The sequence below is a fragment of the Geotrypetes seraphini genome, chromosome 16 (assembly GCF_902459505.1).
Source record: "Geotrypetes seraphini chromosome 16, aGeoSer1.1, whole genome shotgun sequence".
Lineage (NCBI taxonomy): Eukaryota > Metazoa > Chordata > Amphibia > Gymnophiona > Dermophiidae > Geotrypetes > Geotrypetes seraphini.
In genome coordinates this window covers 50,593,113-50,616,698 of record NC_047099.1, presented here as the reverse complement: position 1 = coordinate 50,616,698, position 23,586 = coordinate 50,593,113, and the positions used below count along the sequence as shown (strand labels likewise).

The 23,586-nt window shown below is 46.0% G+C and overlaps 2 protein-coding genes across 2 annotated transcripts in view; both read right to left on the bottom strand.

Annotated features, from left to right (window-relative positions):
• The window catches only part of PTGER1 (prostaglandin E receptor 1), a 111,670-nt gene extending 103,873 nt beyond the window's left edge, over window positions 1-7,797 (bottom strand). The window contains exon 1 of the mRNA XM_033925463.1: window positions 7,680-7,797. Coding sequence (XP_033781354.1) covers window positions 7,680-7,720 — 41 coding nt within the window. The 5' untranslated portion in view covers window positions 7,721-7,797. The remainder of the gene's footprint in view (window positions 1-7,679) is intronic.
• Window positions 164-22,284, bottom strand: GIPC1 (GIPC PDZ domain containing family member 1). Its single transcript, XM_033925466.1, has 7 exons — window positions 22,148-22,284; window positions 7,680-8,031; window positions 5,560-5,745; window positions 4,431-4,611; window positions 3,457-3,569; window positions 3,258-3,339; window positions 164-2,874 (listed from the first exon to the last, which is right to left on the bottom strand). The coding sequence occupies exons 2-7, from the start codon at window positions 7,956-7,958 to the stop codon at window positions 2,723-2,725; spliced, it is 993 nt and encodes a 330-aa protein (XP_033781357.1). The 5' UTR covers window positions 7,959-8,031; window positions 22,148-22,284; the 3' UTR covers window positions 164-2,722.
• Between the last annotated feature and the right edge of the window lie 1,302 nt (window positions 22,285-23,586).

The window sequence follows — 23,586 nt, the reverse complement described above, 5'->3', positions numbered from 1 at the left end:
CAGTTTTTAGGGAAAAAGTTAAGTTTACAGTAAAATGTGGACGGTTACAATCCCCCAAACCCCCCACAACGCCGGCGCGATCTCTATTAAGTAAACTGGGGGGGGGGCTCCCCAACAAAATCCCCCGTCGGATCCCCTAAAAACTGTAATTTTCTTTGGCGCACGCCTACGTTTTGCGCTCAGTTGTCGGCGCGCACCTTTGTCTTTCGCGGGGTTGTCTATGAACCAAGGGAACCATGTGGACAGCAGAGGAGGGTCAACCCAGTGGGGCCATGCCCATCCAACTTGGACAGCAACAGGGGAGGAAATAGACAACCAGCACAGAAAGATCCAAGGCCTGAACAGAAGGGTAAACTAGTTTTAAAAATCACATCCAAACCAGATACAGTACAAAACACAAACTACTGTAATGTCCTCATTCAGCTGATTGCTAGTTTAGTGCCATAAAAACACTAAGGAGTCAAGGCTCAATATTGATTTTCTTAAATATATCATTAGTCCTGTACATTGTAAGTAGAACAAAAGGTTTGGGAGATGGTTGAATCAGATGTCGGCTATGAAGAGTCTCGTGGCATCGTGTGATAATAGCCGGTATTAAAACAGCAGATCTGTGTGTAAGTTGGGCTTGACGGCCAAGTCTCTATCTTTAGGAGGGGGAAAATGGCCGCCACCAAGTCAGAAGGGTCTTCGCTTTCATAGCATGCCACCCTGATCATAGGGAACCAGAAAACGCAAAGTGATACCAGATCCCCTCCTAAGGTAGCATCTCCCTAAAACAGGAACTAAAAGGTGATCTTACCTTAGAGAATGACACGGGGGATCTCATTGTCCCATCCCGGCGAGTTCTTCTCCTGTCCCTGCCCCATTCCTGCAAGCTCTGTCCTCATCTGCATAAGCCTCAAACACTTTAAAATCATAAATGTTTGAGGCTTGTGTGGTTAAGGCAGAGCTGACAGGACTGGGGGCAGGGACAGCGACAAAACTCGCAGGGACGGGGAAAATTTGTCCCCATGTCATTCTCACCCAAATGAGCACCAGCCTGTCCTTCCACCATCACCATGGGGATAATAAAACCAGCCGGGCCTCTTCCCAAACGGTAACAGGGTCAGTTATTCTGCCCTAGCCTCCAAAGGACAGCTGTAAGCCACTCAAAAAGCCCTGGAGGGCTAACTGGGACAGAACAAAGGACTTGCTGGACTTCAGTGAAAACTCACCGCTTAGCCACAGAGAAATCGTCACCAGTGATCTGTAAGCAAAACACAAAACAAAAAACCCCACCCTCATACTTGGTTGCAATGTCACACATGATCCAAATGATATCAAACACCACGCAGACCGTGCCGAGGTAATTAAAAAATATATCTATATGTGTGTGTATCTTAAAAAAAATGAAACGGTTAACTATGAAACTAGCTGAAGTGTTGTAATCCACATGGAGCAGGAAAATCAGAGGTGAAGAGTGTAGGATCCTTGTTGCCAGCTGTGGAATTTTTGCAGGCAAGAATCAGCCCGAGATGCCAATCTTGTTGCAACATCTTATAGATAACAGAACTCTTGTCTACAAAAGGTTCTTGAAACTGACAACTGTTCTCCAAGGACCAAATTCCCCTAGCATTTATCCCCATTGCTGCAATACATTGGGTGAAAAAGCATATGTGAGCTTATTCATTTGATCCCTGCTCTGGAAAACCCTCATTCTTAAAAGCTCCAGAGGTTCAAACTCCCTTAAAAAAATCTGCACAATTAACAATGAAAAAAAACCCCACTCTGACTCATGTTAAACCCAAACGAGACCCAGTTAACACAAACATACTTCTGCCTAAAGGCCCTGATCTGTAATATCTTTCCTCTGTAAAACAAGACATAGAAACACAAAAAGACATTAGGGGGGCAGATAAAAACCCAGGTTACCCTGAAGGTCATAGTGTTATTGCAAATAGAACAAGACAAGACACCTCCTCTCTCAGCTTTAAAAAAATAGTCTCTCTTATACAAATTCTGGCTGCTTTCATGGGTATCCCACTCTGATCTGAACAAAAAACGTCCATAGGGCAGAAACCAAAGGGATTACGTTATCCCGGCAGGAAGGAGAGGTTGGCTAGAAGTTGAGACCATCTTCCCGGTGGCTCCAAATGCAGAAGAGGTAAAGGTGAGGCCTTCCACAATTCCTGCGGTGCAAAAGAAGTTTGGTAAAGGGGTGGAGGGGACACATTGCAGAACCACAGTCTCCACTGAACTTGAGTGTTCCAGGAATCCACAAAAGGGGCGGAAGCCAAGTGTCCTCCACTTCCACCCAACTTTCCCTGGTCTGATTTCATCTGGGCAAACCTTTTGAAGTAAGGCTGGCAACAGCGTGGGTGCAGATATTGATTCTCTTTTCTGTTCTGTGAATGGAAAATATGTTGCACCACCTCGGAGGAAGGAAGGAGTTTGAATCCCATCTCTTCTGCATTCGATATTGCTTAAGCAGCAGATCCTGCATACGCAGGCTGGAAAGAGGAGTGGGTGGGAGGTAGTGAAATCTTATTCTGAGTTTTAGGAAGTAGATGAGGGATAATTGGGGGTGGGAGAGAAGGAGAAAAGTTTCCTCCATTGTCTTTAGCTTCTTTTATTCATGTCCCCCCTTCCATCCTCCCCTATTGCAGTTGCCAGTCCTTCCAGTGCGTTACATAAGCCTCGAACATTATTTTCTGACGGTAGCAGCACAGGACATGGTAAGTCGTTAGTATCGACCGGATTTGGCGTCCCCGATGGCACCCCAGACGTCGAAGACAAACTCATCAGGAAAGGCAAAGTCACCAAGTGTCTCATCCAACGCTTGAGCAAGCTCATCCGGGTTCTTCTTGTCTTTTCCCAGTTCCACCATGGTGGCAGCTGCAGAGGGGAAGAGAGATTTTAATTCTAAGTCTCATTAAACAACACATATTGCTCTTTCCGCTGGGGTAAAGATGGCGGATGGTGGCTTCTTCACCCAGCTTCTGCCAACTGCAGCATTACTAGTCCTAAAAGCATCTAAGGAAGGGGGCAAAGGGAAGTTTAACTCCTAAATGACTGGTCCATCCTCAGGTGTCACTATCCCGGAGTGAGCAGGCGAGAGCTATTCACCCACCTCCTGCTCTCTGAGTTCAAAAGTGATATGGCCAATCTTGAGCACTGCTCTTACTAACAGGGCAAAGAAGACTTTCCCCTGCCTGTTACAGATGCCAAATCCACTCTCCCCTTTCCAGTTCTAGAAAGCAGGTAAGGAAGATACTCACCCAGTTCCGTATCTCGGATCCCCATGTAACTCTCCAACAAGTCATCCACTTTCTCAATGGCTTTCTCCTCAAATTCAGTTGGCTGTGGGGAGAAGAGGATGTAAGGGCTGAGACCAGATCAGAGCAGAAGCAAACCTGGACAGACCCAGCAGGCCAAACCCCCCCCCCCCCGAATGTCTCTTTTCTTTGCTCCACTTACCAATTCCTCCACAGTGGCAGGTCCCTTTGACCGCAGCCGCAGAGTCCCTCTCCCAGTACCCAGCTGAGAACTGGTTCCCATTTTCCCCCCTCCAGACCTCTGGCTGATCATATCTGGAAAAACAGAGGGTGCAAATTTAACCCTTTGGGCAATGAGACATAAATCCTGGGCAGAGAAATCACAGTAAAATTTCAGCCTTATTCTCATCAGCCACTATGCAGTATTCCGGAAACCCAGCCATGTTCTGACCTCTAGTGGACAAGCTGAAGAACTGCACCCCCCCCCCCCCCCCCAAATGATGTAAAACTTAAATTCTGTTCCTTTGGTTTTACAGTAATTACAAGGGAACATAAATTTTATCTACCTCTGCCCATCCCTGCTGGAATCTAACTCATACCCACCCATACTCATTAAGATCCATTCCGTCCCCATAATTAATATCTTCCATCCTCATCTGTACATACAGGAGCCAATGCTATTTTTTATTTGCCCGCAGCCCTCCTCCCCGTTCCTTCCTAACCTCAACAGCATCCTGTGTTTTTTTCAACCAGTGAGTGTTCCAAACCTCAATCTGGTGTCCGACATTCCAATTGACTCTTCAGTGTGTTCCAAGACTTATTTTGTCATTGCCAGGGATTTCGATTACACGCCTGCAGGAATCCCACGGCAACTTCTTCCATCCCTGCGGGAATCCCACAGTAACTACTTTCATTCCCGCAGGAATCCCATAGGTTCTTCAGGATTTCAGTGATCCCCATTGCCAAGTAGCTCTCTACGTTACAGCCAATTGGTTCCTACGCTAAACCAGATCAAGGTTGTCCCAGTGGCCATTACAGCGTTGGTCATCCTGAGCAGGAGACAGTTCTAGGAATGGAATTCAAGGTCTCGCTCATGGCACTGCTGAGAAATAAACTTCTCTGCCCTAAGCTCTTCCCCTTTATAGACTTTTTTTTTAAATAGCCTCATTAACTCACCAAAAGCCTTCCTGGGCTCAATAAGCTTCAGCACAAAGACGCGTCCCTTGGGTAAGTCCTTCAGCATTTTGGCCACCTCATAGTGGCGGCAACCGATAAGGCTTTGACCATTGATGGACTCAATCATGTCACCCACACTGATAAGCTGGTTCCGGTCAATGGTGCTACCTTCCTTGATCCGCTGTCCAAAGGGAGTTGGGAGAAGAAGACAGGAAGGTGAAACACAATGGGATTAGACTCACTGCATGCAAATCGAGTGCTGAAGGTCAACAGTAAAAGCCCTCACGGGCAGCACCGCAATGCAGAATGGATCAGAAACGATTCCAGTCAAGACAGCGGCCTTCTTCCTCAGGATGGATAAAGGGAACAAACAAAGGTTATGAAAGCAGCCGGCAGGAACCATCAACTGGCAAAAAAAAATCATGGCCAAACAAGCACCGAGGAGATGGGGCTACCACATCTTGCCTTAAGACTCTCCTGATCCAGTTCTGCCCCAACCAATACCCGTCAGTTCAGCGGATGGCCACCAGGATGGTCTCGGGGCTCAAGGATCTCTCATACGAAGAGAGGCTGAACAAGCTGCGGCTCTACTCTCTCGAGGAACGTAGGGAGAGGGGAGACATGATTGAGACATTTAAATACATCTCCGGACGTATCGAGGTGGAAGAAGATATTTTCCTTCTCCAGGGACCCTCAGCCACAAGAGGGCATCCGCTTAAACTCAGGGGCGGGAAATTTCATGGGGACACCAGAAAGTATTTCTTCACCGAAAGAGTGGTTGATCATTGGAACAAGCTTCCAATACAGGTGATCGAGGCCAACAGCGTGCCAGATTTTAAGGGTAAATGGGATGCCCATGTGGGATCCTTAAGAGGGTGAAGTTAAGGATGGGTCATTAGGAGAGGGATCTCCAGGAGAGCAGACTCAGGGGGGTGGGTCTGTGAAGTGGGCAGACTTGATGGGCTATGGCCCTTATCTGCCGTCATGTTTCTATGTTTCTCACGGAGCTGACATCTACTCAAAATATTTCGCAGAGAAGAGGATTCAAAATGTGATCCTTTCTCAAAGAAGCCGTCTCGGCCATTGCCATTGCTCCTCTTATCCCTCCCCAATCTCCTTCCTTACCTACCTTTATGAAGGCGTAGCCAGCTCCATTGTCAGTGATGGTGAGCCCCAGGGCATCCTCTGACTTGTACACCTCCACCTCCTTCTTCTGCCCCTTGATGTGAGCAAAGATGAAGTCCTCCAGCCCGATCTGGCCTCCCAAGAGTTTGTCCATGTCAACTTTGTGGGTGTTTAGTGTGCAGAACAACACCTGAAGAGGGAGAGGTTTCGAGGTTTTATAGCCTCAGGGCTAGGCATCCTACCACATCGGTACATTCCTCTGAACAAGGCTACCACATGGAATCCCTTCCAGCTTTAGCACGTGTAACACAGTTGTGGGACATTACAGCCTTATTTATTCATTCAATTTTCTATAGCATTCTCCCTGGTGAGCTCAGAACGGCTTACATGAATTTATTCAGCTACTCAAGCATTTTCTCTCTCTGTTCTGGCGGGCTCCTAATCCATCTAATGTATCTGGGGCAATGAGGGGATTAAGTGACTTGCCCAGGGTCACAAGGAGCAGCGTGAGTTTGAACCCACAACCTTGGGGTGCTGAGGCTAGAGCTTTAACCACTGCACCACTCTAGAAATCAAAATCTAGTAGAAGTGAGCCGAGTAAAGGACAATCAAGCCATTGTGACATCACTGATGAGGTTGGCTCTTATTGGTGGAATGAGGCATTATGACGTCACAATCTCAGCAGAGGCTAAAATGTTTCATACTATTTATTCAATATTCTATACCGTTCTCCAAGGGGAGCTCAAAATGGTTTACATGAATTTATTCAGCTACTCAAGCATTTTCTTACCTGTCCTGGTGGGCTCACAATCTATCTAATGTACCTGGGACAATGGGGGGATTAAGTGACTTGCCCAGGGTCACAAGGAGCTGCATGGCAGTAGCTTTTAACCACCGCGCCACACTCTCCCCTCAAAGTAGGAACTTCCCATCAGGGGTCAATAGAGCTCTCCCCTCTTCCCCACTAAACCTACACATCTCCCTCCTCCTAGAAAACCCGACTCCCATTATTACACCCCATATTTTAAAAACACAGGAAAAATAAAAGCAAGATATGATATTGCAAACTGCTGTCATGCCAATTTCTTAAGAAGTCAAGTCACATATTTTCAAGAATATTCTCATAAAGAAAAACAAGACTGTGGGGTGGTCAACGCCACAGAGACGGTCCTGACTCCCACAGCAACGGACCTTGGTCCCACAGAATGCAAAGTATCCACAACCGAAAAAAAGTGGAACCAATTCCTGAACTTTCAAGAGTTAAAAATGTCTTCTTCAGGGGAAATGAAGTGGCAGCACGGCAAAGGAGAATTAACCCAGCCGGTTGATGTCGGATGTTTCTGGGAAGTTGCTGTTTTCGTTGCTGTATCCAAGGACCCCCGAAGAAGGCAAACCCTGCCGAAACAAGGCCCGCGTGGGGTCTGGTCATCAGATTACAGCAAGTATTTCTCTGTACTGTGTTTGGCTTTTATATATTGTGAATTTTGTATTCTTAATTGTTTTGAATAAACTACATAATTTTTAACCTTTGGAAGTTCAGGAATTGGTTCCACTTTCTTTGGGTCAAGAATATTCGCAAACAGGAAGCTTTCACTTAAGGAAGCTCTCCGATTTTCTCAAGGTCCTTTTAGTAACTATTCTGCTGTTTCAGGGCAAAAGCACCCATCCAATATGTTCTGTTCCCAGGACAGTGCAAGAAAGCTAGTCCGGATCGGAAGCTGCGCTCTCGCAGGTCCGCAGCCAAGGGATGATGGAACTCATTAAAGAGTTTCCAACTCACTCAAGAGAGAAACAGAGTCGGGGGGGGGTAGGTTTAGCAGATGTTTTTTCAGTTCATTAATTCAATGAAAAACAAAGCAGTCTTTTCCCTTTCTCCATGTGCTACCTTGTCTCGACCTCAGACTTCCTGTTAATGACCAAATTTCACTCCTCTTGTCTCTGTTGCTGCCAATTCTTTTCCACCAAGAAGCAAATTCCTGATGCCATCCCCAAAGCTTTAAACACTAAGAATCAAAATGAAATGGCTTCACAGGGAGATCCCAGCTTACTCCTATCTTGCTTCTCATAGCAATCACAAATTTACAAGACACCAAATTTAAAGTTAAAAGAAAAATCATGCCATACCTCGGCGCCAGGGATCTTGAAGGCCTCAGCGATTTTTCCATATAGCTCCTTCACATTGGTGAACCCTTCAATCCTGCCTGTTGGACTCCCATGGGCCAGCTGGGTGTGGAAGACCAACCGAGGCCGAAGACCAGGGGGTGGCGGCGGCAAACCAGGCTGCATGGCAGCCAGTCCAAATGGTCCCATGTCTGCTCCAGCCAGACTGCCACGGATGGGCTCCGCCTCCTCATTTTCCACTAGCGGGGGAGGCTTCTTCCGGCGACCAAGCCCAAGTGGCATTGGGAGGGGAGGGTGTAAAGTCTTAGGAGCTGAGACGGCAGTGAGAGGCAAGATGCCCTTCTTCAGTATAGACCTGCAAAGATAATAAGGGGAATGGTTTGATTAAACTGCCACAGATAGGCTAGATGTAGCAATTCCACGGTCTGATGATATCCAACACTTAGAAAATATTTTATTTTGTTTCACAAACTAAATCAAAGTCAGTGCTTAACACTGAAGCACTGGCATCTCTCTGGCTCTCTGTACTTTTACTACATTTACTACACAAGAAGCTGCCTTCTATAATGATTCATTTAGGTCCCAAGTACATGGCAGGATCCCAGATAGCAAAATCAGTTCTTTACTGTTCACATCCAAAGACATGCAGAGGTTTCCCCCAAATCTACCAAACTTTCTCATTAGGAACGTCTGTAAACACTTTTTTAAACCCTGCTATGCTAACTGCTTTTACTATATACTCCAGCAACAAATTCTACAATTTGTGTGTTGAGTGGGGAAAAAAATGGTTCTCCAATTTGTTTAAAATCTTCTACCTATCAGTTTCATGGAGCGCCCCTTGTCTTACTACTATTTGAAAAGGGTAGAGTTGTTCCTTATTTACCCATTTCACCCCACTCCTGGTTTTATAGACCTTCACTGCTGTCTCAGATCATCTCTGGGCAAGTCACTTAACACTCCGTTGCCCCAGGTATATCAAGTCCCATTCCCTTTCTCAGGGCTGAAGATCCCTAGGTACATTTTCCAGAGCCACTTTATATTTTTTGAGATGGGGAGAAAAGAACTGGATGCACTTAAGATGAGAACATACAGGGCACCAGTCCTAAAAATCCATCATTTCTGGGTGGCACTTCCATGTCTCCTAGTGAGGGTCCAAACCTAAGTTAGACCCTTTTCAGAATCCCTGAAAACGGACAGCTCTTCCTGGATTAACTGTGACATCTAAGCAGATCCTCAAGGTCACAGATGCCTTTCTCCGAGAACACACACACAACCTCCCTTCTCCAACAGGAATGGACCAGCTTAACTCCTTTCCCTAGCAGAACCTCATTCCATAGCTTTATTTCCTCCTGGCATGGTACCCTCTCCCCATCCCAACCATCTGGGAATAAGATGATCTATAGTTTTAGTCCCCAGAAGCAATGCATTACCTCTCAGCCTTTTTTCTCAACAACAAAAAAAGTGACCCGGCTTGATCATCCTCTCAATCCTAGTGATACCAGATCCTCCCCAAATACACCCATGATGTCTAAAGCAGATTAACCTAATAGGTGTGGATTCATTAAGCAAGAACTACCAGCACTAGTGAAAACTAGGCCTGTGCCACAGAAGACTCCATTCCTTCAGCCGGCATCTGCCACAACACCTCGTTGAGATGCGTCTGTAAAAGCAGTCAGTGGCAGAAAAGGCTAGCAGCCGAAGAAGGGACACAAGCAATGGCCGACGGCCAGGGCAGGGAAGCAGCAGCAACCGTGGGGAAATCAATCTGTAGGTGTGGAGACCCAGGGCCTGAGAAGCCCGTGCTAGTCACATTACACGACCGACCTACTGTTAGAATGAAAGGCATGACAGGGAGCAAAAATTTCTCTAGCGGGATTTTTTTTGGCTTGATCCCCATTTCCCACGCTCTGTCCTTCGCATCTAGCTGCACCTCCACCCTCTGACAATCATGTGGTTCCCCTCCCCACCGCCTTTCCTGCTTAACAGCTGTGTCTTCCATCCCCCACCCTTGCATGGCTTCAACACTAAAATATAGCACCAACTAGATTTTATCCTGGCTTGTCAAGGAGCTTCCACGCTTAGAGACAGTCATTACACATATAGAAAAAAAAAAGGGGGGGGGGGGAAGATACCAGAGGACCGCCACCCATGGAGGGCATCACTAGCTATGTGGTGGAGGGTGGTGCCGACAGTATGGAAGCACATCTGTACTTAGAGGACTCCATCAAGACAATACCCTCAATCCAAAACAAAAAATGCAGCACCTTCTAACCATGCAGACCAAACCAACCACTTCCTTTTCCACTACACTCCAACTCCTTTCAGCAGCATTTAAACAGCAGGGGGGGGGGGGGGAGGACTCTTTCCAGAAGGAAGCAGGGATAAGCAGCATCTCTTAGGACTTCCAGCAGCAAAGCCCCCCTATGGAGATGCTTTCCTGAGAGCAAAAATCCAGATTGATCTTTTTAACCTCTCCAAGAGATTATGGAACACAAGAATAGACTTACTGGGTCACTTAATGATCCATCAAGCCCAGTAGTCCGTCCTCACAGTAGCCAATCCAGGTCCCTAGTACCTGGCCCAAACCCAAGGAGTACCAACATTCCAAGCTACCAATGCAGGGCAAGCAGAGGTTCCCCCCCCCATGTCTGTCTCAATAACAGACTATGGACTTTTCCTCCAGGAACTTGAACATAAGAATAGCCTTACTGGGTCGGACCAATGATCCATCAAGCCCAGTAGCCCGTCCTCACGGTGGCCAATCCAGGTCCCTAGTACCTGGCCCAAACCCAAGGAGTACCAACACTCCATGCTACCAATGCAGGGCAAGCAGAGGTTCCCCCCCCCCCCATGTCTGTCTCAATAACAGACTATGGACTTTTCCTCCAGGAACTTGAACATACGAATAGCCTTACTGGGTCAGACCAATGATCCATCAAGCCCAGTAGCCCGTCCTCACGGTAGCCAATCCAGGTCCCTAGTACCTGGCCCAAACCCAAGGAGTACCAACACTCCATGCTACCAATGCAGGGCAAGCAGAGGTTCCCCCCCCCCCATGTCTGTCTCAATAACAGACTATGGACTTTTCCTCCAGGAACTTGAACATAAGAATAGCCTTACTGGGTCAGACCAATGATCCATCAAGCCCAGTAGCCCGTCCTCACGGTAGCCAATCCAGGTCCCTAGTACCTGGCCAAAATCCAATGTAGCAATATTCCATGCTACTGATCCAGGGCAAGCAGAGGTTTCCCCCCATGTCTGTCTCAATAACAGACTATGGACTTTTCCTCCAGGAACTTGTCCAAACCTTTCTTAAAAGCTAGTTACACTATCCACTAGTGAGGAGAGTAGCCCCATGTTACTTGTGCTTTACAATTGATATTGCCTGGTTTTAGGAAAAGTGTCGCGGTGCCCCTGTGAATAACACAGCATGGTGCTTCAGACCTCTGGTGACACATAGGACAGGTTTGGGAGGGGGGGAGGGAGACGTGGGAGACATGCTTCCTTATACACACACAGTAAAGGGTGAAATGTAGGCCAGCAGGAAGAGGAGAAGCCAGAGCCGCACCTTAGTGCATTCCTGGTCTTGGTCACCTCCCTTCCCTGTAATCCTACTCCACTTTCACACCTGAAACCTCCTCATACCTGCTCGCCTGCCTATTGAAGGGTTGAATGTCACACTTGCCTTGGTGATGTAGATCCTGCACTGAGAACAGACAGAGCTTCTTAGGAAGGGAAGAAGAAAAGTGCTTTAGAGAAAAAAACACCTTTTTAGAAGCGGTTTTAAAACTATAGCCCTCTTGGAGCTAGGCAGTTCAGAGATTAGCCTATCATATAAAGACATTATGTACGTACCCTGGGAAGCTTTTTGCCAGTAGATAGGTGAGACATTCAGAAAAGTCAATTCTCCTAAAGATTCACTCTACCCTCCTCCCTCCAAAGCACTTCACAGGAAGAAAGGCAAAACTTGCACAGGAAATGACAGATTGATAATAGCAAAATCGGATTACTGCAATTCACTCTATAAGGGTATTGCTCAAAAGGAAATTAAAAGATTACAAATAAAAATAATTACAAAAAATGTCACACCATTACTAAGGAATGCACATTGGCTCCCTATCAATCACAGAATCTTCGATTTTTGCGTCGCTCATACCTAGGTAGGCATTTTGCACTCTACGATCAGAGGACAAAAATCTTCTACCAGTTCCATCCCTGAGAACAATCAACACCAGGCACAATACGCATTTTTCAGTAACCGCCCCTCAAATTTGGAACCTATTACCGGCCCAGGTAAGGGAGGAATAAAAACCTTGATAAGTTTAAAGGGCAATTAAAAAGTCAGCTATTTAGGGACGCCTTCGTATTAGTAGGACACCGACCCTTATGAAGGCATCCCACCACCTATATTATGCCCTTATGGTTTTCTCCGTTTTTCTTTCTCTTTCCTATACTGATTGTAGTTCTCCCCGTACCACCCTCTCTGTTTCAGGAAGTCAGTATTGTCCTAAAATGTCTGTCTCCCCTTTTTCTTTTTTTAAATTTTTTTTACTATTGTACTTCGATTTTATTAAATATTAAATAAACTTGGAGAACTAGGGATTGGTTTAAAAAAAATGAGGTCTCAACCCAGTCCACCACCCTCTGCGTGAAGAAGAACTTTCTAGCATTTGTTCTGAACCTATCTCCCTTCAATTTTTTTGAGTGCCCTCTAGTTTTTGCTGCCCTGCTAGTCTGAAGAATCTGTCCCTCTCTACCTTCACTATACCCTTCATGATCTTATGAGTTTCTATCATATCCCCTCTAAGTCTCCGCTTTTCCAGGGAAAAGAGCCCCAGCTTCTCCAGCCTCTCAGCATATGAGAGGTTTTCCATGCCCTTTATCATTTTTGTCGCTCTCCTCTGGACCCTCTTGAGAATCGCCATATCTCAATTTTTTTCATGTTTTTATATATAAAGTGCTCAGTGCTATATCAAAGAAATTTTTATAAGTTATTTTTTTAGATAAAATTTTTAGTAAATTCAATGACTTATCTTAAATCTTTTCTGTTAGTGAATGTAGGGAAGGGACCTGTCATTCGACATGTTTCGCCCTCAGGCTGTTTCAAGAACAGTCCCCCCCCCCCCCCTTTGTAATTTTTATCGCGCCATCCCGATCCGCATGTTTAGTCCATGTCTTTGGAACATGTTGCCATTTCACTTGCATCTAGAGTCTTTGAGGGCAGGGAACCAGGATGCCAGACTGAATCTTACAATAGATAACTCTTTCTATTCTCCTAATCTCACTGCAAATTATAATTTTCTTTTCCACATCTTTCCTCTTGCTTTTTACTAGTTAGTTAAATGATTAAACAAATATTTGTTGTTGTAATATATAAAAGAAGACAATGAACAAAAATTCCAATTACGGGCCGACCAAATTTTGGGTTCGGTTTTGGCCAACAATGCCTGTGCAGCCCCCACGCCCTCCCTCCTCCAGAGATTGGAACAAGAATGGGCATCTCTGCCACTGGAAATCCTGAAAGCTATTCTGAGCAGGAGCCTGCTGTGGGCAGCAGCGAGTGGTACTCACTCCTGCTCTCACTAGTGACCGACGACACAGCAGGCCCAGAAAAAAAGGGGAGTGGGGGAGAAACGACCAGTTCTGTTTTCAGCAGAAACTGAACAGCTTATTTTGGTCATGGATTCGGTTGAAAACTCGAGATCTTGGTTTTGCTCGAGCTCTGATCCCAACTACAATAAAAGAAAACTGGACGCCAGTTTCTATCGTAGGCTGGTTTCCTGATAACCTACTCTGGAAGATCCTCCAGCCTGAGGCTTTTGTTACCTGTGGTCTCTTCGGTTAATGCCCTCCTGTTTGTCCCCCCCTTCTCACAATAGTCCAATGTATCAGTCCTTTGACAGGAGTCCAGAGTCTTCCTATCACGGCATATCATGCAGCTGATTTGCTGCTGCAAAGACACCCAAACAAGTACCCTTTGTGCATTCTCTGTCTCACCCCTGTCCATAGCGCTGATGGCTGCACAGCTGTGCCATGAAAGCAGAGCTTTCACTGACCAGCACCAGAATGGATGCAGAAAAAGGCTCCTCCGTGCACCCAAAACACACAATTCCAGTCCCTTGGCTCCCAAAGTTTCTGAAGTTGAAAACTTGTAACACGTAGATGAATTAAACTGGGAGCGTTTAACCTTCTGTGGTTCCCACATCCCCTTAAACTAATCAGTGAAATCCTTGCACCCCCCTACCTAAATCACATGTCCACTAGCAACTACTGACAGCTACATATGTATGTTATTGTCCACTACCAATGCTGTTTCCATGTCGCTAAAATTACAACAGTACACGGCAGAGGCAATAGCGTAAAAATCAGGGGAACTGCATTTGATTCTCACTGCAGCTCCTTGCAACTCTGGGCATGTACTTAATGCCCCATACCCCAAAAACACCCATCTTAAATTGTGGGCCCACTGGAGATAAAAAAAAGTTCCTGTATATACATAATATAAGTAAACCACTTTGATTGAACTGCAGAAAAACAGCTTATCAAATCCCTTTCCCCTATTAGCATAAGAATAGCCTTATTGGGTCAGACCAAGTGTTCATCTAGCCCAATAGCCATCCAGATCACTAGTACCTGGCAAAAACCCAAAGGGTAGCAACATTCCATGTGGAATCCCCAAATAGTAGTAACATTCCATGTGGAATCCCCAAAGAGTAGCAACATTCCCTGTGGAATTCCCAAAGAGTAGTAATATTCCATGTGGAATCCCCAAAGAGTAGCAACATTCCATGTGGAATCCCCAAATAGCAGCAACATTTCATGTGGAATCCCCAAAGAGTAGCAACATTCCATGTGGAATCCCCAAATAGCAGCAACATTCCATGTGGAATCCCCAAAGAGTAGCAACATTCCATGTGGAATCCCAAAAGAGTAGCAACATTCCATGTGGAATCCACAAAGAGTAGCAACATTCCATGTGGAATCCCCAAAGAGTAGCAATATTCCATGTGGAATCCCCAAAGAGTAGTAATATTCCATGTGGAATCCCCAAATAGCAGCAACATTCCATGTGGAATCCCCAAAGAGCAGCAACATTCCATGTGGAATCCCCAAATAGTAGCAACATTCCATGTGGAATCCCCAAAGAGCAGCAACATTCCATGTGGAATCCCCAAAGAGTAGCAACATTCATAAGAACATAAGAACATAAGAAGTTGCCTCCGCTGAGGCAGACCATAGGTCCATCCTGCTCAGCGGTCCGCACCCGCGGCGGCCCATCAGGCCCATTGCCTGAGCAATGGTCTATCCTATCTATACCCCCCAATCCCTTTTTCTTCTAGGAATCTATCCAAACCTTCTTTGAAACCATTTAATGTTTTCTTGTCTACAACAGCCTCTGGAAGTGCGTTCCATGCATCCACCACCCTCTGAGTGAAAAAGAACTTCCTAGCGTTTGTTCTAAACCTGTCCCCCTTCAGTTTCTCCGAGTGCCCCCTTGTACTTGTGGCGCCCCTTAATTTGAAAAATCTGCCCCTGTCTACTTTTTCTATGCCCTTCAGGATCTTGAAGGTTTCTATCATGTCTCCTCTAAGTCTTCGCTTTTCCAGGGAGAAAAGTCCCAACTGTCTCAATCTGTCGGTATATGGGAGATTTTCCATTCCCTTTATCAGTTTGGTTGCTCTTCTTTGTACTCCCTCAAGTACCGCCATGTCTTTCTTGAGGTACGGCGACCAGTACTGGACACAGTACTCCAGATGCGGCCGTACCATTGCACGATACAGCGGCATGATGACTTCCTTCGTCCTGGTCGTAATACCCTTCTTAATGATACCCAGCATTCTGTTTGCTTTCCTAGAGGCTGTGGCGCATTGCGCCGATGCCTTCAGTGTTGCGTCTACCATCACTCCCAGGTCTCTCTCCAGGTTACTAACCCCTAGTGGTGTTCCCCCCATTTTGTATGTGAACATTGGGTTCTTTTTCCCCACGTGCATGACCTTGCATTTCCCCACGTTGAAGCTCATCTGCCACTTTTCGGCCCACTTTTCCAGCTGCGTTAGATCCTTTTGGAGATCCTCGCAGTCTTCCTTGGTTTGAGCCCTGCTGTATAGTTTGGTGTCATCTGCAAATTTAATGACTTCACACTTAGTTCCCGCCTTAGTTCCATGTGGAATCCCCAAAGAGTAGCAACATTCCATGTGGAATCCCCAAAGAGTAGTAACATTCCATGTGGAATCCCCAAAGAGTAGCAACATTCCATGTGGAATCCCCAAAGAGTAGTAATATTCCATGTGGAATCCCCAAAGAGTAGCAACATTCCATGTGGAATCCCCAAATAGCAGCAACATTCCATGTGGAATCCCCAAAGAGTAGCAACATTCCATGTGGAATCCCCAAATAGCAGCAACATTCCATGTGGAATCCCCAAAGAGTAGCAACATTCCATGTGGAATCCCCAAATAGTAGTAACATTCCATGTGGAATCCCCAAAGAATAGCAACATTCCATGTGGAATCCCCAAAGAGTAGTAATATTCCATGTGGAATCCCCAAATAGTAGTAACATTCCATGTGGAATCCCCAAAGAGTAGCAACATTCCATGCGGAATCCCCAAATAGTAGTAACATTCCATGTGGAATCCCCAAAGAGTAGCAACATTCCATGTGGAATCCCCAAAGAGTAGCAACATTCCATGTGGACTCTCCAAAGAGTAGCAACATTCCAAGGTACCAATCCAAGTCAAGAAGTGACTTCCCCCATGTCTCTCTCATAAAACCAGCTACGCTATCCGCTCTTACCACAACCTCTGGTAATGCATTCCAGAGCTTAACTATGCTCCGAGTGAAAAAATATTTCCTCCAATTGGTTCTAAAAATATCTCCTTGTAATTTCATCGAGTGTCCCTAGTCTTTGTCATTTTTGACATAGTAAAATATCAATCCGCTTGTACCAATTCTGCATCACTCAGGATTTTGTAGACTTCATGCACTCTCCCCTGTGTGAATACTAAGTGTGGATTTCAGCCCAAGGAATTCCTTTGATAACTGTCCTAATAACTTCCTTCACTCTGTCTAGAACAGTGGTTCCCAACCCTGTCCTGGAGGAACACCAGGCCAATTGGGTTTTCAGGCTAGCCCTAATGAATATGCATGAAGCAAATTTGCATGTCTATCACTTCCATCATATGCAAATCTCTCTCATGCATATTCATTAGGGCTAGCCTGAAAACCCGATTGGCCTGGTGTTCCTCCAGGACAGGGTTGGGAATCACTGGTCTAGAAAGTTACAACAGAAAGTTACAACAAACTGCCTCAGATTTCAAGATGGTTTTCTGCATTCCACTTGGGAACCGCTGTTACAAACCCCTGAATCAGTCCAGTGGCTTTTCCATCCCGACCGAATGATTCTGAAACCTGCCAATAAAACCTGATTTAGTCTAGTTAGCATGGATCTGATTTTATGATCGGTAAAACGTTACTGGAAACAAGTTCTTAAACTTATTAAAGGAGAAAAAGGCACAATGTATTGATAGGTAAAAGGCGTCCAGTTCTTTTGAACATTTTTGCAAGAGATGCTGTTAGGAAATATCTGCTTTGGTGGATGATTCTAAACTCAGCAGCAAAGTAGGCATTTGTCAGGTGTGGAAAAAATGAGAAGGATCTAACAAAGCCTGAGGAATTTTCTACAGACTGACAGTTAAGATTTGTGGATGTGGGGGTCTAATTCTTTTTCTACTTTATTGAAGTTTCTGTTTTCTGAATTGTTTTGATGCTGTAAACTACAGCTCCTTGGGATCCTAGGCCAGTGTCCCACAAACTTTCTCAATCCGTGGCACACTAAATACGGCTCGAGGCATCTGGAAGTGTGCGGACATCGCCATGATGTGAGGAATAGTGGCTCATGGCCAGTAGGGGGCGATGTCTATGGGACGGTAATGGAATGGACGTCAGGACATGATGGTGCAGTATTTTGTGGAGTTTTTCTACAAAATGCCTGCTTTTCGTATGATTCTGGTAACTCTAGTTAGATACAAGCATATGTGTTAGTTAAGGCCATGCCCAATAGAAGCGTATGAAAATTGGTGAATAAAAATCTGAATATGGATGTAGCCAAGGCCAGAAAAACACACTACAGATTAATATTAAGGAAAAGCATAATAATATTCTTTTTATGTACTTTGCTATTAAGCTAGATCATAGAGGAAATCAGGATATACATGAACTTCATCTGTTTTTCTATGTCTTTTGCTTGGCTTTACTCCATTTTGTGTTCAGCCTATATCCCTAGTCTTTGTTCAGGTTTTTCCCACTTTTAGTCTCGTGGTTCTAATTGATACCAGATGTGCTTTAGGCTGATTAGGAAGAGCATATTAGATTACGTATCCCAAACTGAGATATAACATGCATTAAATATGAATGAAATATATGGATGGATGAATGAAGGGGCCCCAAGTGTGGATGTATGTATGAACAATATATATAAAAGAAGATGTACTAAAAATGAAATGGTTTATAGAAAGAACACTAAGGAAAAATCCTGAACACAGCATCTGGAAATGGTTAGAATCAGAGACCTGTAGCAGTCTCTAGCATAGAATGGGGGGCACATGAAGCCCACTCTTAGAAAGGCTTCTGTGTGAGTATCAGTGTAATTTGAAACTGTCAGTTGTTCAAAGCAGGAGGAGGGAGTACCCCTTCTCCAGGATAAGGCTGAGAACACTTCAGCAGCTTGCCTGATACATAGACAAACTGTCTGAAATAATAAGTTTTAAGAAGGACAAAAAGAATATTGAATATTTTATAAAATGTTAATGTATATTCAAGGATGAATGTACACAAAAAATTATGATTTCTGGAACTTTTATTCCATGTTAAAAAGAAGGTCTTTGTCTAAATTTAAGTACAGCCTCTGTTAGTTGATTGGCTGACGGCCAATGATGTCAAACTGGACTAAAGGTATATATTGGGGAGCTTCGAAGTATCGGGTTGAGATCGTTATCAAAAGACCAGCATTTTGGCAACTATAACGACCTCCCGCTAACGCAACTAGCCTTTTAAGGTCCATGATGGAAAAATAAAAGCAATAAATAATTATTTTGGTAAACCTTGCGTTATGCGTCATTTCCATGTTTTTATTATTTTGCACACCTTGAGTGAAAGCTAGCAGCTTAATTGGCAGCTGCAGCTTTGAGTGCGCTGGTGTCTCATTATCCATGCTCAGATGACATCATGCGCATGCTTGAAGGCCCTCTAGACGGGCCCTGAGATGCTAGTGGGGAGGTGCCAGCAGGGGCCAGAGAGGAGCTGGTGCCGGCTGATTGACTACAGGACGTGTTCCGAGAGGTAATCAGCCAACACTTCTCCTCCCCAGTGTGCCGTGGCACACCTGAAATCTCAGGAGGCACACAGTTTGCTATACACTGCCGTAAGCAAATCACTTAACCTTTCATTGCTCCAGTTACAAAAAAACAAACAAAACAATAACCTTAGACCGCGTCCACTAGGAACAGAAAAAGTACATGTACAAAATGTATACAGTAGTGCGTATATCTAGTAGCCTGTAAAAACTCAAGAGTAATACAGCAAAGGGGGAGCGGAGCTCTGTCTATGAAAAGAGAGGAATCTAGGAGTTATCATATACGATACCTTAAGATAGCCAAACGCGTAGAAAGGGCAACAGCAGAAGGATGCTTGGATACATTTGGAGAAGAATGGCCAGATGGAGAAAGGTGGCGATAGTGCCTCCACTGTTTTGTTTTCTGGTGTTATAATGTGTGGAGGCTGGGGTTGGTTTTTTTCCTTTTGATCCTAAGTTTCTAGTAAAACATATAATTTGGAATACTGTGCACAGTTCTTACAGGTTGTGTCTTCAAAAAGGGATGGAGTTAATCTAGCGAGCATTCAGCCTAATGCACAGAGACAAACATAAGATCTAAAAAAAAAAAACAATTTACCAGAGAAGATGATGGAAAAGGGGAATAAGAAAGAAACATTTAAATACCTCTGATAGGTTGAGCTGCTGGTTTCCCCGGACAAAAGTTGTTAAATTGAAAAGCCGCCTAGACTTCTGACAGAGTCCTCAAAAAGAGGACATTTCAGGTAACCCTACTTATATGTCATGTCTGCCTGTCCAAGTTAAATTATAAGCTCTTCCGAGCAGGGACCGTTTACTAAACATCAAAATGTTCCGCGCTACATAAGTAACAAATAGTAATATAAACGCACAGAAGACCTTTTTCAAATGAAAGAAAGGTCTGGAACAATAAGAGCATCAAAAGTAAACATTTCTCTATAGAAAGGGTAGTGGATGCAAGAAACAGCTTCACGGTTAAGTGGCAGAGAGCAGGACAATAGTGGAATTCAAGAGATAAGCACTGAGGAACCCTGAGAGAAAAGTGCTTTTTGATGTGCCGTATGATCCTTTTTTTGCAGTCATTTTGTGTTTCTGTGCGAGAGCCAAGAATTAGAACTGAGGCACAGGCAAAGTCAGATTTAGAAGAGGGAAGATGAAGTCACACAGAAGAATATCGGCTGACAATAGAAAGAATAAAGTTGTGCACCACACCCTCTTCGGTATACACAGCTCTCCCTACTACTTACGTGTTAAAAATACAGCAATCAGTGCTTCGTACTTTTCAGGTAATGCAGAACATGTGTAAACCTCCTCCCATCTTCCGCACAAGTGGCTCATCTGAAGCCCAGAGCAGAAAATATGAACTTTGGGTCAATTCAAGGACACAGAGCTGACATCAGCTGTTTAAGCAAATTCCTTACATGAAAAAATTATCCTCCAGGTGTCCTTTTACAAGTCTCCCCTCCATGCCAATCTGCACCCTATAACCAGTAGAATCCCTGTAGGGAGCCTCAAGTCGCATCAGAATCTCTCTTCAGGGTCATCACACCTAAGTGGCGTAAATGCACATAGGCCAGTGTCTCGTTTGAAAGGAAGCTCCGGAATGAGAGGACATATGATGAAGTTAAGAGGTGATAGGCTAAGGAGACACTTTTTTACAGAAAGGGTGGTAGATGTGTGGAACAGTCTCCCGGAAAAGGTGGTGGAGACAGAGACTGTGTCTGAATTCAAGAAAGCCTGGGACAGGCACGTGGAATCTCTTAGGGAGAGGAGGAGATAGTGGAAGCTGCGGGTGGGCAGACTGGATGGGCCACAGGGCCTTTATCTGTTGTCATGTTTCTATGGATATCATTTGTTTTCGTTTTGCAGAGAGCAAATCTCAAAACAACTGTCATCTTTGGTCTATGATTTTTGGTGTGACTTTGCAGGGTCATGCATCAGGCTCACAGGTAGGCAGCAGAGGGGAATGGGATTGAACAAGGGATAAGGGGGGGGGGGAGAGAGGGACCTGGCAGGGCTCATTTCTTCTCCCCTACCACAGGTCAGGGGTGTACAACCTAAATGTACTAGACAACCTTATGGGGAAGGCAAATGTATATACTGCATTTTTCTACAGGTAGCTCAAATGTTTCCTAGCGAGGCTGACCCCAAGCCCTCCTTTTCCAACTGTGACTCATTTCCCCCCCCCCCTTTCCAACTCTGACTCATTTTTACCCCCCCTTTCCAACTCTGACTCATTTTTACCTCCCTCTTTCCAACTCTGACTCATTTTTAGCTCCCTCTTTCCAACTCTGACTCATTTTTAACCCACCCCCCCACAGCTCTTCAATACCCCTGGAGTTGCCCGACAGCTCCCCTCCTCTCCTGACCCCTTCAGTATTGCTCTCCCCTCCCCTCATCTCAGGATCTTGACTCAGACACCCCCTCTCTCCCAGGGGACCAGATCCTCCTCCTCCCCACTCCTCCACATGGGGGGCTGGACCCTCCTCCCCCCCCCTGGGATCTTAGCTTCCTCTCCTTCCCCCCTCCCCCTCCCCCACCCCCACCCCTGGGATCTTGACCCAGACACCCCCTCCCCCCAAGGGACCAGACCTCCTCCATCTGGGGGGTGCTGGACCCTCCTCCTCCCCACCCCAGAATCTTGACCCCGATCCTCCTTCTCCCCCCAGGATCTTGGCCTCCTCTCCTTCTCCCCTCTCCTCCCCTCCCCCACCCCCGGGATCTTGACCCAGACACCCCCTCTCCCCCAAGAGATCAGATCCTCCTCCTCCTTCCCACTCCTCCACCTGGGGAACTGGACCCTCCTCCTCCCCTCCCTCCCCCATGATCTTGACCCAGACACCCCCTCTCCCCCACCTGGGGGGCTGGGGCTGGACCCTCCTCCTCCCCCTCCCTGGGATCTTGACCTCAGACACCCCCTCTCCCCCACTCCTCCACCTGGGGGGGCTGGACCCTCCTCCTCCTCCCTGGGATCTTGGCCTCCTCGTCTTCCCCCTCCCCCACGATCTTGACCTCAGACACCCCCTCTCCCCCAAAGGACCAGACCTTCCTCCTCCCCACCCCATGATCTTGACGGCCTCCTCTCCTTCCCCCCCAGTTACCCATGGGGCGCGCGGACACACCTGGTCTTTCCGAGGCCGCCAGAGCAGCCGAGCGAGCGCCCGTGCCAGCGGCTCCGTGTTCTCGTCCCCCTTCCGCCTCGCCTCAGCTCAGCACTCCGTTCCCCGGACTACCACAGAGCCGCGAGAGGGGCGGGGCGGAGAGCGGCTCCCCGAGGCGCCTGCGCGTCCCCCAGGCTACGTCACAGCCTCTGAGCCAACCGCCGCCGCTTCCGGCTCCGCCCTCTGCTCCCCGGCACTCGCTGCTTCTGCGCAGGCGCGACCGCGTGACATCTCGCCTCCAATCTGCTTCGGCTTGCCGTAGGCTCAGGGTTTTACCAAGTTGGGGACTAGCCAGTCCTGGATTTCCTCCAGTGCGTGTAGGGACGTGTAGTCTTGCTTTTCTGGAGGGCGAATTTGGCCATCCCACGCCTGCTCCTTATTTCGTCCAGGTATTTAACGGGAGGAGGTGGACAGGTTGGTCAGTCAGTGAGCAGAGCCATTACAGCAGGCAGCTGACAGGCCAGTCCTCCCGTCCTGGTGCATTATGGGAAGGAGAGACTCAGAAACCAGAAGTACCACATTGCTTGAGAATGTAAAATTTTAAAACCAGGAGTGGTTGCAACTTCTCAGCCGAGAATGGACATGCCTGGACTAGCTGGTTGGAATAAGACTGGAGTACTGACTGCCCTATCCTGGTGCAGCACTGATTTGAATGAGCATCATCCGGCCCAACACATCACACACTGCTTTGGGATGACCCAATAGCATGGAATGCTGCTACTATTTGAGGTTTGGCCTGATACTTGCACCACTCTTCCACCTTTCTCCAAATCTCCTCCTCTCCAAAAGCAGGTTCAAATGAACTTCCAAAAGACAATAATCCATGAGGGAGCTTTATTAAAGCTTATCACATACTAACCTAGCATCAGTGCATACCAAATGTTCTTATCCTATTTTGTACTTATACCTGGCACTTACTGCAGTGTTTTGTAAAACTTGAATGCACACTGAAGAAAACTGCAGTAGATTAGTTTATAAATTCATTTAAAATAATTAAATTATCAATATAAAACAGTGGTGTTGCAACTCCTGGTATTCTATAAATAAAACCTGGGGCTGGGATGTTTGCCTTCATACTGTAGGTACTCTGGGATCTTCAAGCATAGCCACTGTGACAGGATGAAAGGCTCTTAACATTTCTTACATAGCAATAAGTAAGAAAATAGTGTAAAAATGAAAAAAGTCTAAAATGTGAAATACTGTACATGGATTTAATATCAGAAAGGTGTGGAGGCCTACAGATGCAGTTATAGGAGAGTTGACTCAGTATCATGGCTAGTACAAAAGGGAACACGTTTCCTAATCATGGAAACTTGCTCATAGATGGAGTTTACAGTTAAACTCCACATGTACAAACCTGCAGAACAGTAACTGCCAAAGCAGCAGCCTCACCCTCTTCC